At 38.4% G+C, this 16552-nt stretch overlaps 1 protein-coding gene across 1 annotated transcript in view; it reads right to left on the bottom strand.

The window, feature by feature from the left end:
- Positions 1 to 1669, bottom strand: part of USH2A (usherin) — a 377385-nt gene extending 375716 nt beyond the window's left edge. Inside the window, exon 1 of the mRNA XM_085219239.1 lies at positions 1185 to 1669. Within this exon, the coding sequence (XP_085075365.1) occupies positions 1185 to 1669 (485 nt within the window). The remainder of the gene's footprint in view (positions 1 to 1184) is intronic.
- Between the last annotated feature and the right edge of the window lie 14883 nt (positions 1670 to 16552).

Genomic DNA, 16552 nt, shown 5'->3' with positions numbered 1-16552 from the left:
ACTTAAGACAACCCCAGGAATGGGCTCTCTCATGTTTGAGATTCAAACATTTAGAAAATACTGTCTGCAAAAGACACTAGGCCAAAGCTCCACAGACAGCTTCACATATACCTTCATCCTATCTGCTTTACCTTAAGCTTGAACTGAAGTCACTTTCGCCCTCCAGGTCTCATTTATTTTCCCTTCAATAACCATTATTTCTATACGGAGGTTGCTGTTTTTTAAAAAAGTAATTATCCTTCCATTAAAGCAGACTTAATTTCACACATTTCCAATGTTTCAGATTATTTTCTCACTCTTAAGCAACTTGTTTCATGGCAGCATGCAAAATAAGCATTCAATATTATGCATTATCTTAATTCTAGCAATTAGAACACAAGTGCAAAAGCATTTCTGATATATATCCTGAAATGTATTATAATTTTCCCTGTGCTTTCACTTTAAACAGGACCTACATAATTAGGAGAAGGACAAGGAGGCTCTGCATATTATGATCCATAGATAGAACTCTTCTGCAGAATTTGTAAATCAGCTTTCCAAAAAGCAAGTTTTTAATTGCAGTAATGCCCCACCAAGCTGAAAGACTACTTTGAATAATCCTATTCGCTGAACTATGCAACACATAGGTGCATAAGAGAGAATGCTTAGCGAAACTTCATTAGTAGTCTTAATAGTGGAATCTTCTGTAAAAGCAGTAATATGATCTCCAGTTCAGCCAACATCTATTATGGTCACTCCTCTATAGTACTAAAATATTCATTTGGGGAGATCTGAGGGTGTTTCCTCACTTGTCTAAGGAGTAGAACTGTGCGATTCCTAAAAGTTTAGATTTTTTTCCCTCCCCATCAAGAGAGAAGCAAAAGCCCTGGCAACACATTTTTATAGCAGTTTTTAGGAGGAATGTGAATTAGGAATATACATTTCAATTGTCAAGAATAGCGACGTGTGTTATGTAAAAATAGTTTCCACTGCAACAACGGGACTTCCATGTGAGTCAATGCTACTGAAACTGAGCCTACTGTCCTGACATCTGCAAAGATCCCAAACAAAATACAACTTTAAAACGTCAGAGTTTCTCACTGCAGCTTTTTAAAATTTTAAATAGCTTGCTAATAATGTTCTTGACTGCAATGATCAATTTTTTTAAGAGCCCCAGGAAAGTAAACACCTTCAATACTACTTACATTACACCTTCTTGCTCAGGTTTCAACCATACAGTTAACGTAAATGAAGCTGACAGCCTCAGTATTGGGGGAGTAGAGAAGCAATCCTTCTGGTTATGAAAAATAAAACTTGAAGCGTTGCTGAAGGACCCTGGAGACAAGTCCTTTTTGTCCTCTGTGACACAGGTGCCAAGGCCTTCAGGAAAAAGCAGTTTATATGAAGGAGGTGATGACCTGTATGGGCATTCTTGAACACAAAACCTCTGAGTGCAGGACATAATACTTTCAGCAGCTACTGAGCTATAACAAAAAGTACTTCGGTCTGGCAGCCCACAGGTGGCTTGAGTTGGCACAGTTGACACATTCTTGAAAGCTCCCACATTTTCAAGTCTAGGGAAATGTCCCTGAGAGCTGACCAACACAAAGGAGTCATAATAAGTTAAGATTAAAGTTTCAATAGCATGAAACAAGAAACGACACCTCAAGGAAAGAGCCCAGCAATTCATGTTTACAAAAAAGCTCCTCCTGATTAAAGCATCCATAAATAAATAATGACGTCCATGTCAGTAGTAGTGTCCTCAGGTGGTACACTCTATGAGTTTATGTAGCATTTCATCTTCAGAACACCAATTCATGGACTCACTCCTCATCTACGTCTTCCAGCCAGTAAAACACACGTGAGGGACAGCTGGTATCTGCAAACCACAGAAAACAGACAATGCAAGGGAGGAATGGGATTTTTCTTACCGGGGCCAAGCCCCACTGGAGTTATTAAGGATTTAGAATCTTCCTTCAACTCTCTGTCAGCAGATCAATCTGTACACTTGCTGGCCAACACCAAAGATCTCCAAAACGAGGCCCTGAGGAACAGGCCTGCTCCAGGCCACACGCAGCTTAACCCAGATCTGCTGTGATACACAGAGCAGACACACAGCTTTACACTTTAAGGTGATGAGCCACAGAGTACTGCAGCACACCACAGCATTAGCAAACAGTTTAGCATCAGGCACTCAATGTACTTTTTAGCAGTTTCAAGCCTGTTCACCGAATTTTTAACCCCCCCCCGGAGCTTACCTCAGCTTTACACCGCTAGCTGTAAGCTGCTCGGCCTCATCCTGCCAGAGCTATTCTAGGGTACAGACAGTGGCTGCAAGCGATGCTCCTCCAGTGCGTCTTCTCCTGAGGCACGCTGTGGGTGAGGCTGCTGGCCGCCTGCCCCCATGCAGCACCCCACTACCCCACTCTTCCCCACTCCCTGCCTTACCCCACCACCCAGCTCCCACAGCTCCTTTCAGCCCTGCGCAAAGCTGATTAGCTCCACACTCCCCATCTGGCCCAGGGAATCTTGCTAACTGCAAATACCTTCCCTGATATTCACTGGCAGGCACCTCAGCCGGCTGAGGAGCCTTTAAGTAAGTTCGTTTACCCCTTAGTTACTACATCCAGCAGGAGAGCTGAGCAGAATAGTGCAGCTCCCTGCAACACCACCATGGTCTCCTCCCATCCCATGGCCCCTGCCCACCAGCAGCCCCCGCTCTATGCCTACCACTGGTTCAAGTGGCTGCACCTGGTCGTAGGCACTGTCTTCATGTTCCCCCCCACCTGGCTTTAGCTGTTACATCCCTCCCCCAGGTAAAACAAGGCAGTCCTCAGGGAGCCACAGCACTGACGCTTGCTATGAAATATTTAACACAGCCCTTGGCAGTGAGCCGGTTCCTCAGGACGGGCCAGCAGCCTGAGGGGTGCCTTGCCCAGGGCATTCGCAGTTCCTGTGGCGAAATTACCCTGGGCAAGGTGGGGGCCAAGCACTCTGCTGTTCAAAGGCTTAGAAAGTGACAAGTTGGTGCCATTTTCTCTGGTTTCACAGCCATGGAACTTAGATTTCTGCATGTAAAGAAAGAAGAATTTCTCCTACGCATGCTGGAAACAGCATGCAAGGTTGGAGCAGAAGGAGCAACTGAGGAGCACAGAGCCAGAGCAGAACCATCACCTTCATCCCACATTCAAACAAGCTCCTCCACTGTTTCTGAAACGTGTGTTAGTACAGATATTTTTCCTAAAGTAAAAAACTAACTCCCACCAAAGGTTTATCAGTTATTTCACAGTGTTTTCATGTTCTAGTAGTCATTAAATACTGCAGCTCTTTGGTCAAAATCACCTAAAAAATTCCAATTAAGAAAAGTTTGGTCACCACAGAAAAGGTGGGAAGACGACACTTGTCTGAGGCATGGCAACACCAGATTACATAAAGCATTTCTGAAAACATACAGTAAAACCATAGCCTACCATATTATCAACAATATAATGGTAAAAACATTCACAGATCAAGAACAAACCAGGTCTTTTAAACCATAATAAAAGGACAGAACATAGTAGCAAAGATCATATAATGGCTTGAGTTGAAAGGATCATTATAGAAGATCCAGTTCCAAACCTCCCTCCCATAGGCAGGGAGGCTTTCCTCCAGGCTAGGCTGCCCCAGTCCTGATGCAGCACCTAACACTTGGTTTAGTCAAGCAAATCTCTTCTTCAGAAGAGTTCACCTTCACTTCTTCTGAAGGTGAACTTAAACTAATGAAAGGTATTGTGCATGTATTTAACTTCATTGTTGATTCTGTTTCGTGGTTTGTTTTGATATTTGAATCTTTAATGAATTTTACTGATGCTTTCCATACCAGCAGATTTCTGAACTCATGGTCAGCAGTCTCAGGACTCACTGGCTACTCCTAGGAGGTTAGAGTGGGTTACTAAGGAAGCAAAACAGCAGAACTTAGTTTGTTAGACAGCATTCCCTTCACTAACTGATGACATTATAGAAATGTTTGTTATGATTTGATACGAGAAGTCATCTTTGTATTATCAATTTGTAAACCCTCAAAATATCAATTTGCACATGCTCAGTAGAGATCAGCGGAGCATCTTGTTGAAGGAAGTATAATCACAGGGACCAAGCAAGCTTGCCTACAGGGAAACTTAGCACTACCATTTCAAAACTTCAGCATGCTCTCAACTTTGCAACTGTGATATTATGGTAGGAGGGAAAAAAAAGGATGAAGGCAGATAGGGAACGCAGCAATATACTTATTTAAAACTGTACCATAGAGCTTGTCTGCACACCATCATATTACATTTGTTTTCACTTGCACAGTCCAATACCAACTTAAAATAACTGCTTAAAATTTCAGTTCCTGGAAATATTTGGGTAGAATTTCCAGTAGTAATTCATTTATCTCCTCAAGAGAGCAAGGGTGGTCTGCTCCATCACAATTTTTAAAATACTATTTTAACTATTATCAAACCAAGTTGCTGCAACCACTTCTGTCAACTTTTGCTTTCTGATAAGTGTGAAAACTTGTGATCTATCCAAAGGCTTTGTATCAAAATTCTTCATCTTTCACCAACACCTCATACCAACACTAGCTTATATTTGTACAGCATTGACCAGTCACATGCTACTATTCCTGCTATTTTGTGAAGCGACATAAGCTGACTAACTCACACAGCATGACTTTCAAAGATTAGGCTCAAGTGTACAATTCAAAGTTCTCTTTCAGTGAATGTTCATAAAGATTAGTTTTTATGACTGCTTTTTCTCATAAACCTACACTATTTGAATATTTTCTGGAAATTAACATAAAAGTTCCATTTGCATAGCCAAGTCAATATTTATTTCAAATTTAACTGTCTAACAAAATTATTTTTTCCAATATTTTCCAAGTAATAATAAAACTACAGCGCAAGTACATTTTAATAGCTGGAGGGGAGTTGATTATAACAACTCAGAAATAATTAACAACTTATGTTTTAAAGGGGAGGTAATTCTGTATAAGCCAGTGAAATAAATAGTAGAGTAAAATTTTCTGAAAGCACAGGAGGAGGTGGAAAGTATTTTATAGAGCTGTTAAGAGCCTTTTAACAGCTTTAGAAGTACAGTACATCACATAGCTTATTTTAGCACCAAAAACTTTCTTTGTTACTAGAACAGCAGAAATGAAGTAATCTGTTAGGCAACAAGTTTTACAGGCTTCTTCCACTTGTAAATACTGAGCTAGATTCCACATCTCCACACAGTAAATCCAGCGTACAGAAATCTCCACAAGGACTTCTTCACATATACTTACTTTTGGATGACCATGATGGACTGCCCAAGCATGAGAAGCCATTGCACACAGTTGAAGCACTTGGGTTCTAATAATTGACATTTCTTCTCTGGAAGTTTGTACCTTGAACTTGCCTCAGTCGAGGCCTTTCTGGTAAACTCTTTTTCTTCTCATGGGCTGTCTTCTGTAGGTCTCAAGGGAGAGACCTGGAAGAAAAACTACAGAAAACTACTGCTCAGGCAGTAGGCCTTACAAGAGCAGGCTAGAGCTGCACAACCCCTCCTGCATGTAGAGGAGGCATTGAAGAGCTTCCCTAGAGGAGCAGAAACTGTACCCTTCTTGCTGCACCAGTGGTATCACTGATGCCCAGGGAAACAGCTGCCCCATCATCCAATTCGCTCCATTTCATGAGCAACTGAAAAACAACTGAATTGGCCGTCAGTCTGTTTTCTTCCCACCCCTTTGCAGCTCAGCTATGCCAGCACAGCACAGCATCAACTTCAAGAAAGTTTTCTCTTTAAATCATTTGCAGCAATCAGGTCTGGTTTGCTCCCCAAGCTCTGAAAGCACAGAGTTGCCTTGGGAGCATAGTTCAGCTGATTTCAGGCCCTCTTTCCACTTCAAATCAACGTCAAGCAAGTCAGTGCTATTTGGCTCCTAAGTTCCCCCGCTCTATAATGTGCCATCTTTCAAATGCATGCAGTGCCTGTAGAAGCCACATGCACTGCTTTAAAGTAGTGATTCCTGTGCTCCTGGCACTTTTCTTCAAGAAACATTTTAAAAGTGTGTTGCATTTAAAGAGACAGTGGTCTCCCAAGAGCCACTGGGTTAAACTCGTTACACTTCCACCTGTGAAACATATTAACATTATTCATCATCTTAACTTTGAGCTCTTCATTATTCCCAGTTATCTTCCACAAGTATTACTCTTGCTGTAATGGCATACACATTTTTGCATAAAGTCATTCTGTGCATTTATTCTACACTGTAAATTCTGAGGAACATTAACATTCACTGTAGGATTATATACTTATATAGAATTGTAGGGTAAGTATAGGCTAGTTTAAATCAAATAAATGGACACCCTTCTCATAATAAAATTCAGATGTTAGATTAAAGAAAGCTGTCTGAATAGGAAACAAAACTGAGAAAATCCAAGTTCTAATCACAGTTCAGAAATGAGTAACTGCATGTCCAGGTTTTAGTTTCCTCATCTGCAAATTGAGAAGATTGATATTCACTTTAGCAAAGCACTATGAGAAATGCAGGAAAGTAAAAAACATTATAGAATTACCATGTGCAGAAAAATATCTGAGTTTAATTTCTCAATTGTAAAATCCAAATATTTTCCCCAAAGTTCAAGCAAATGCTCAACTTCATAGCTGAAACAAGAAATTATATTTAAGAAAAAAATCTACTATTAAAAGCCAAAAAGATGGAAGCCTATATGATGCTTTATCCTCCAAAAGACTGATTCCAGAAATGCTAGAGGACAGTCAATATCCCATGGCAACAGTTGATACAGTTGACCTTGTACCTTTATAAATCTTTCCTGTACGACCAGCAAAAATAGAAACAGTATCTATAACGGCAAGATAATAGTCCAACAAGTCTAAGTCTAATAGTCACAAAGTATAATAGATTTGCATGTCTATTGGTGAAAGTGTTCTGAAGGAAAAAGAAGAGGAAACCCTCGGAAACAAAGGACAGACAGAGGAGCCTCATGCAGTAAAAGAAGCACATTGGTGGCTGTTAAGTCCTTCTGTTTTTCTTCACAATGCTCCCAGGGGAGCAGATCTTTGAGAAAAGGTTGTTTTAACCTCATTCTGATTTAATAATAAATGCAAATCTATAAAGCATGATAAGCAAATCCAGGGGGAGATAAGGCACAACATAGAAAGTGTTAGTACAACTAGATAGTAAAATTATGAAAAACATGCAGCTGAATTATGCAGCAGATCCAATCTAACAGATCACTACTGTCTAAGTAGCTGTCCTTCTCCACCTGAAAGATTTATCAGATTGAGTCCAGTGAGTGCCAAAATTAGGTAAAAGGATATTAGAAAGAAGAGGACAACCCACTCTAATTGTAGAAAACTTAGACAATCTCAGTCTCTTCCCAAGGCCAGAATTAGTGATAATTTTTGAATCATAGACTGAAGTGTGATTTAATTTAGAACATTATGCTTTCTGGTATCTTTGTCCGTCCCAGGAGCTGTACAGGGTAAGAAGCCCCAGATAACTTACAGTTTCTACATGCCATTCAAAAATCAGAAACTCAAAGAGGGAAAAATCAAAATTTTTATATCACTATGGGGAAGGAAGAAGAATTCAGTCACAATATATTCTCTTAAACGTGCCTTAGTTCACCTGTATTTACACACACCTTCCTGACAAAACACAGCACATTATGTCCAGAACTTTAACAGACAAAGAAGACAGAAAAAAAAAGATATTTATTGATGTCCTATTTTTCTTATGTGCACTCAAAACCAAGGAAAATTTATATTTCTAAGGCAGGACTGCTTTACACCATTATTACTATTTTCTTGACCATCCTAATGAATATGCTGAAATACCAATGCAATTTTCAACAAGAGTGTGCAAAAATTGCGAACAGTTTGGTATAGCCAATTTAGTCCCTCTTTAAGTCTCTGAGGAAAGGTAAATCCCTCAGGGAAACTGGGATATTAAAAAGCAGAATAAACTGTGTATTCATCAACATACTTAAACTGATACAGATGAAGACCAGGCAAAGCACTGCTTTAGTTATATCAATATGACTAAAACAGTGCAGCCTGTTTTTAAAATGATAAAAGAGCAGCCAACAATCCCTTGTATTTTTCACATCATTTATATTTAAAAAGATCTAGATATTTGCTTTTAATCAAGGTCGTTTGCTTAATTTATTTTTTTTTTTTTTTATAAATCTCATAAGAAAGATTTCTCCTGTAGAATTGGTCTCAGAGCAATGAAAGCCATCAGCCTTGGGTGTGAGGTGCTAAATAGCTAGGGGTTCCTTTAGCCTCAGCTGCGCTTCTGTAGTCTTAGAGACTGGACAGAGAAATCTCATCCCATTATGACAGACTGCAAAGGAGAGTGACAGCTGAATTCACAGGAAAAGCCTCAAGACCAATGAGAACACATGACTTGGCTTGGGCCCAAGCAACAGTGTTGAGGTTTAAATCCTCTCATTCAAGGACACCTTCACAGAAACCGCACATGTCTATGCCTTTCAGCATCTGGATATTTAGGATAAAGAGAATTATTTACCATACTCCTCAAAATACTTTATGTTAATTTCATAATTTTCATGAAATAACATGAAGGAATACAAGCATTATAGCTGCATAACATAATTGAGAAAGTAACCTCGTATTACAGTCCAGTTTTCAGGGTCAAGATGACTACTAATCCATCATCTGCATATTTAAAATGTGCAATTCAGTTCCCAGTCACCGAAATACAATCCAAAATTCCTCTGCAATATCCTGCTTTTCTTGGAAGTATTCTAAAGAAGAAAGCAATTATTTCTCAATTAATCATCACAAATTTGTAGAGAACTAATTCTTGATTAAGACCGACCTTTAGACATTAGAACTTATGATTGGTATATACTGCATTGCTTTTACTCTAAATGTTTTCCTGTGTATCCAGCCTTTTGACATTTGTGCATTCCAAAAGTTTTAAGTGATTGAAATGATTTTCAGTTCCTAATATTATTTTCCATTCTGAAATTCATGCAGCCATCTACATAGCAATCTAACATCCCTCGAGCTGGAAATACCGACAAGCCTTCAGAATTCTCTTGTGTAAAGCAATGTCTTTGGTAACCTACTCTAGACATCTGTTATGAACAATGAATGACTGAAAGTATTCATTCCTAGTTTAAGCTAATTAAGATCATAGATTCTTTGAATAATACTTACGTTTATTTTTAAAGATCTGTTCAGGTTATAAGCTTGTTCACAAAGATCAGCCCCAGTTCTGATCTTGCCAACCATCCAATGAGGACAAAACTTTAATGATCTGCTGAGACTTTAACTTTTCAAGAGAGCCAGTGGTGGCATCAGGGTTCAAATGAAGAGATAGTAAGCTGAGGGTTCTTTTAGCTTTGGCAGTTTATATCTGTCAACATACAATCAATCACCTTTATCTCATTTTTAGTACGCTAGCTAATTTCTTCTAAAAAGGAGAAACCTAAGTGATTTGAAAGCAGACAAAGCTTGAGTTTCCATGATTATTCTTACAAATGAAATCTGTCCTTTTAATGAATATGCTCACTATGAGGTAGGCTAAGACCAACCAGCTTGCAGTTATGGCAAGTACACTTTAGAGTCCTTTTCCCATAATAAAATGTGTCATTAACTTGTTGTACAGGTTGAAAGAGGTATACAACCAATCCATTATAGTTTGCATACCACAAGAAAGTTAGTAGTTAGAATTAATCCTTCTTGGTTGATTTTACACAATGTCACTGTTGGTCTGCATATTTAAAAATGAAATCTGGGACTGAAACAGTTGTCACTTATAATTCAGTATTAAAGATGTGTCCCATCTTTTAGCTTTATATAAATAATTTGATTGAAACCTGTAAGAATTCTTACTCAGAAGAGCAAGAGTATTGACTTGGATAGGTGTAAATATTCTGATTCAGAAGCAACAATCCAGGAAGATATGGTTGAGCTCAGAAACGTACAACAGAATTGGAACCCGAGAGTCTTTGAAGCTGACTCAAGCCTTCACTTGAGATAACCCACAGTACTGACACACTGCCTCCAAGTTAACTCAAAACAAGAAAGCTCAGACTACTCAGCAGAAGTTTGTTTTCTCTTTTCAACTAATGAGCTGGAGCTTTCCGTGTCAAAGACAAAAGACACGCAGTTGGGAAGAGGTATGCTTTCTCTTGACAGACACACAGATTAGTACAGTAGTCCTGGAGGGAATAAAAGGCTAGACAACCAAGATCACAGCTTGCTGCTGATCAAAGTTCCACCTTCTTTCCTAGTCAAAATGTACAATTCTTTACACCTTCTACGTGCTGACTTATAGGAGAAATTGTTCCTTTGGCACAGAAATCTTCAATTTGAAATTTATTCCTGCTGTATAATGCTGAAGTAGAACACATTCATAAAAGCTGATTCATGTTTCCCGAGCATCTGTTTGCAGGAAGGATAAATAAAACTGAACTGTGGTGAAACACTTACTCCCCACAAAACAGGTAACTCAGATATTCTGTCAAACACATCTTCCAGTAACAGGCCTGGCCTCTTATTTTAACCTCTGGAAAGAGACATTTGCCACTGTCAGTGCTCCTTCCTACTTGAATGAGGATGAAATCTCCTTGTATGCAAACAGAGTAAAAAGGGAACTGACAAGATACAGCATCATTTTCTCCCCGATTTTAACTCCCAGAGTTTTTATTTAGAGCATTTTCTATAAAGAATGCTGTGTAGGAAGTGCCTGCTAGTCTTCTGTGTTCATGACCAACACGTCAATCTCTTATAATCAAGAACTGAGATTCTTCTCCCTGCCACGTAAAGCTCCTGAGGGTGTCCACTGATACATCAGGCAAGCCTGAACTAAACCACCAACAGCAACACATAAAAAGAGCAGAAATAGCATGAGGAGCAGGGACTTGAGGGTGTTTGCTTTACATGAGGGCATGAAGTCCTATTCCTGACTATAAAAAGCATATGCAAAACACTGATAGTTTGACAAGTAGGACACATTTTTACAAATATAAATAAAACACTGAGCAACACTAAAATCAACTGGAACCTGTTTGACATGTTAGCCCACAGTGACAGCTGACAGTAGTGACAGAAAACTTAAAAGATGTGGAAAACCTTCCTTTTGAATCTGCCAGGCTCAACACTCACTTTTTATTATAGAAACTCTCCATTTCCCCCCCCTCCCCCCAAAAAAAGCACATACAAAGGGTTTATTTGCCTGTATTGTAGATGAATATGGAGGTAGAATATTTGCAGTTAAGTTACTAGTGTGCTTTAGACCCGTTATAGAGAGGTAAGTAGCCCACATTTTCTCAGTCTTTTCCTTTAAGAAAACAAAGGGAACAAGCAATAGGAAACTTTATGATGAGCAGGTCTGCTCAGTGGAAATCACTTATTTGTGTACTTGCATGTTGTCACCTTCACTGACATATTTCAACTGAGTCATTTCTACCTTTGTAAAAGTATCACAGCAAGAACCTCACTGTCACCAAATTCAACCAAGTCAGGTTGGACAAAAGACTAGAAATAAAACATCGGCATCATTCATTATTAAATACCTTCCAAAAATATATGCATATGCCTGGAGTAAAAGACTCACACATTATTTTTTGCTCTTGGGCCCTGCTTTAAATTTTAAGCATACTGATAATATTTATTAATATCCTAATTCATAAGGAGAGAATGTTAAGAACCATGAACTAAGCCTCAATTGAGTGACTGGAGGTAAAGTTATGAGCGCTTTAAATACATGATGAATAAGTTTATATGCCTTCTGTTCTGAGTGCAGATAGAGGGGCTCTTCTAAGGGGTGATTTAACCCTCTTAAATTAATTTCCTCCTTTTGAGAAGAATCCAGGGAAGAAGCCAACCTGCCATTTCTGATCCTGACCAACTCATTTCTGAGATCTGTACTTTGATTTCTTCATACAAACACTAATTTGTCAGAGATGCATGTCACTTATATCTAAGTAATGTTCTAAAATATTATAGCTCTATGAAGTTATCTTGTTCTCTGAACCAACTGCCCAATTAAGTAGCGCATTTTATATTTAGATATCTACTATTATAATAAATACCCATATTAAGAAATTCAGCCAGCTATCCCAAATGAAGACAGCTGATTATATCAACTTTGGACTACACTGAAGTGATATCTAAATATCTGACTTCGTGTTTCATAGTTAAATAATTTATAATTGAAACATAACATGAATTTTAGAAGTTCTTAATATTCATGACTTAAAACTTACTTTGAATAGTTACAGGCCAACTCTAGAATAAGGGCAACAGAGTAATACCTTCCTCACATAATCACATGTACCATATCTGTTGGCTCTGAAAACTCCTACTGACTCAAATCACAGCTGAAGACATAGACCACAATTTAAAATCCACTGAAAAACATTTAAGCTTCCAAACTTCGTATTTGCCTGTGTTCATGCTATAAAGCTCAATGACTATAATAGTCATGGAAAATTAACACTGAAGGGGTACAGGCTAATTTGGAATGAATTTGTTTTAAACATGGATGAAGACAATTCATTTGCCTGATTGCCTAGAGAAATGAAGTTTTGAATGATGAAATTAAGGCCAGCTGTTGAGAGAACTCTAAAAACCTAGAAGAATATAAGGGTAAAAACAGAAGTCTGCAACATGGAAAAAGCTGTCTAATTTTTATACAGTAGTAGAGAAAGCAGACAGTCTAAAATGCAAATTCTTAAGAAATATAAATGAAGTAACTAGAAATTTTCAGCATTAAGAGTATAGTTAAATTTTAGTTTTGCTTCTGCTTTTTAACTACTCAAACCTTTTGACTAGGCTTATCAAAATTTTCTGTGTACATTTTTCATGTTGTTAATTTGCTGGAGTAGCCAAATTGTATTTTGCCTCTGTGCAAATGACCCGTCATTCACCAGAAGACTCAATTTCAGCATCCCCATGCACTTCTAGGAAGATTTGGTTTGCACGTGGATTGGTCATATCATCACTTCTCTTCTAGGCTTTGGACTTCAGCACACATGCATCAGTTCGGATCTGTCACACATCTTAGAGAAATTGGAGCCAGCTGGCCAGCTATCTGCAACAATAGAAACTGCCTGAGGAACTCAGCTTTCTGTTTGCAGTTTGCATTTAACACAAAACCCATCAAATTGGCCTTGGTCATTGTGAGCTTCTAATTAAATCTTCCTAAAGACAAGGTCATAGACAATTAAAAGGAGAAAGAAAGCTTAGCAGGAGTAGTTGCTCATGCTACAGGAACCTTGTTTTTAAAACTCTCAAATTCCACAGAGCTTTTAAAACAAAAGCAGAAGCAAGATGCAGGACCCTGCCCTAGGCTATTCTCTTCCTACTTGACACAGACAGCATAGAAACTGTTCAAAACCAGAAATCTTTCAGGAGGTCTCAAACTTGCAAATAGGAGAACAAGTCAGTTAGATTTTGGTGAGTAAATATATATTTGAAAGAATACAAATCCACTAATGCATATCAGAATCACAAGGCATTGCATTACATAGCAATATTGCCCTAGTACAGCTTGCCTGAAATTAAAGGAAAAAACACCCAGATAGATTGTTTCCAGAAGCAACCTGAAAACAAAGCCTGTCTAATGTATGAAACAGTCTCATAAATCCTCAACAATGACTTAAGGAATAAAACAACAAAATAAAACTATGCAGAGGTTAATCAACAGATGGGAGACAAATGTCCGTGGTTAACAGCTAGCATCATGAGGAAATCTGAAGGCCAATATGTGCAGACATTATGGCAGATAAAGTAGCAGAAAGTAATCCTTACAATGAGATAAAATAGCTTTTTCATATCATTATGATTTGAAAAATATAGTAACTTCATTTGAAATATCAAAATCTAGTCATCATAAGCTATAACATTAATAGGCTGAGTAAAGAGAATAAATAGTTTTATCCTATTTAATCATAAATTTGGTTTAATGACCTTTATCTGATTACATGAGCAGCCCAAGCAACAATATTAAATAAATAAATAGAATATTAAAAGATTGTTAGCAGATAAGCTGCTTGGAAATATCTAAATTAAATGTAGTCAGAGGGAGGAGGTTCACATTTAATGGTATATACATATTCAAAATTAAGATGATTGCAGCAGTGCTCCTACTGAGCCTCAGGCCAGTTGCTGCTGAAATCCTGGGAGAAACCTCTCATTGGCATCCTAGTGGGAGCTAAAGGATTTTTCAGGAGAGATGCTGGCATAACCCTTAGTCCTGTAGAGTTAACTTTCTCTGGTGAGAAAACCTGAACAGACTTCTTACTACAGGTACTTTTCTGTTATACGCAGATATACTCATTATACAGTTTCCTAGTATCACTGAACTTCACATCTAACAAAAAAAAAAATATCAAAGCTGTATCCTTAAGCTTGTACTAAACAGTTAACACTGAGATCTTTCCAAGTGGAAGCACACTACTTAACACACATCTTGTCTGAAAGTCCCATATATATTTTTTCCTCATCAACAGTACCACTATGAACCACAGTGCCATTCCTCTTTACTTTTGTTCCTATCCCTCATTTTACTAGCTTTGTGCAAACACACCTTGACCTTAATTGCTTTAAAAAAAAAAAAAAGCAACAAACAAGATAGCACCCCCAGCCTTTTTCCTAGCATCACAGAAAACTCTATTGACACACCCAAGCAGGCAAAACACCAAAATTGAAACTTCTGCCAAAGACAGGCCTTCACCAAAAGTCAAAGTGTCTGCAAACTTTCTAAACAGGCTTGATTAGTAAAACAAAAACATTTTACATAGAAGTTCTCAAATGCACCTTCCATCCCAGAAATGACACTGGCTGTATAATCAAGACATTATGCTTTATCCTGGCTTAAGGATGTATTTGTATCTGGAGTTCAAAATGAATATTTTATCCCATTGGCAAGTACAGAATCCATTTTTTAATGGGAAAAGAAAGTTAAATAATGGGGTCTACCTTCATCAAAGATTTATGTATATATATCTCAGATACAAGAGAAAAATAAAATATTGAAGGCAAATAAGTGATCTTTATTATAGGTTAAAACAAGACTTTTGTGACTGACATTTTATCCTTGCAACTTTCCCAAATCTAATTACTCTAAGGCAAGTCCTCTACTTTGAATTTTTCCCAGTTCTCTCAACATGTTGGAAAGTTACCTACTGTAGCAATTGGACAGATCAATACAATGGAAAGGCATTACAACAAGAGTGTGATGAGGGAAGGACCAGCACATTAGAAAGATGCTACAAAGGAAGGGAAGAAGATTGCTCACCCATATCAGAAGATTCTAGATTCACAGGGAAAAGCTTCACCAAGGAGGGACCTTCAGAAAGAGATCCTTCCCCAGTACTAGTCAGCCCTGAAATGAGGTCTAAGAGAGGGGCAGCCAGGCTCCACCCCCTTCTAGTCACACAGCTGAATTGCCTTCACCTGTGTTCCCAGGCTGACCGGGTCATTTCCCCAGGTGCTCAATCAGTGGTTCAGGCCTTGACTCAACAGTTACCATACACCTACTCAAGTCAAAAAGGGAAAGCAACTGCTTTCCTCATCAGCTGGCAGTTTTCAGCAAAGTCACTAAGCTCTGTAAGACTCCCTGGAAGAGCTCAGCTGGATACACTCCGGAGTAAATACTCAGCTGCACACAGCCATCACCCCCCCCATCCCTACACTCCACTAACAATGCAACACACATCCTCCACCACACCATATGAAGAGCTCAGTAGAGAATCATCATTTGCTAGATGCATTTGCTTTTGGTCTTTAGATTATGTATGCAAGTCAATACAGAACAGTACTTGACAGGTGTGTGGTATTTTCCTAAGGAATTTTTGCTTTAATTGCAGCAATAGGTTTCTGCTAGTGAAATATCTATATTGAAGACTCAACCTATATCCATCACAAAACAAAGTGTGTATGCAATAAGAACCAGAAAATTTTATGTATTTCAATATGCATTTAATTTTGGAACACCATATTAAAAATTAGATGTCTTCACATTTGTGTAAAGTAAGGAAAAAGTCGGTTCCAGTAAAGAACAATGAAACATTTCTATATCAATACATCCCCTCTGCTCTCCTGTCTCATTGGTCTCCCTTGTTTCCCCCGACATATCTCTGAGGTCACCCTGACCATACCTTCAACCCCTTTCCTTGACTTTAAGAAGCTTCTCTGAAGCATTGTGCCCATCAATTGCCCATCAACAAGCCGGAGAAATAAATACTGAACTACAAGCTTTTTGTCAGAGAAGACAGTAATTTGAGCTTTTCCAGCTAGATGTTACTTTCCATGAAACTTGTCAGAACCATGCATTTCCAAGATTTTTACCCTCTCTTGTGTTCTCCCCGTCTAATTCTGGATTAAAAAGAACAGAGTTACAGAAAAAGTAGATGGAAACTGCTTAAGCGTAGAAAACTGTGAAAGCCTTATAGTTTGAGTAAGCAAAGTTTAATTCTTACATGCACTGTAAGAGCAGATGTTGAATGCTTTCTAGCCTTTCTGGCCCACTGAATGTATTTGTTTGGGAAAATATAAATGACAAATT

This window comes from Meleagris gallopavo, chromosome 2 (assembly GCF_905368555.1).
Source record: "Meleagris gallopavo chromosome 2, MGAL_WU_HG_1.1, whole genome shotgun sequence".
Taxonomy (NCBI): Eukaryota; Metazoa; Chordata; class Aves; order Galliformes; family Phasianidae; genus Meleagris; species Meleagris gallopavo.
Note: the sequence above shows the minus strand (reverse complement) of the source record. Positions and strands in the feature narration are given on the sequence as shown.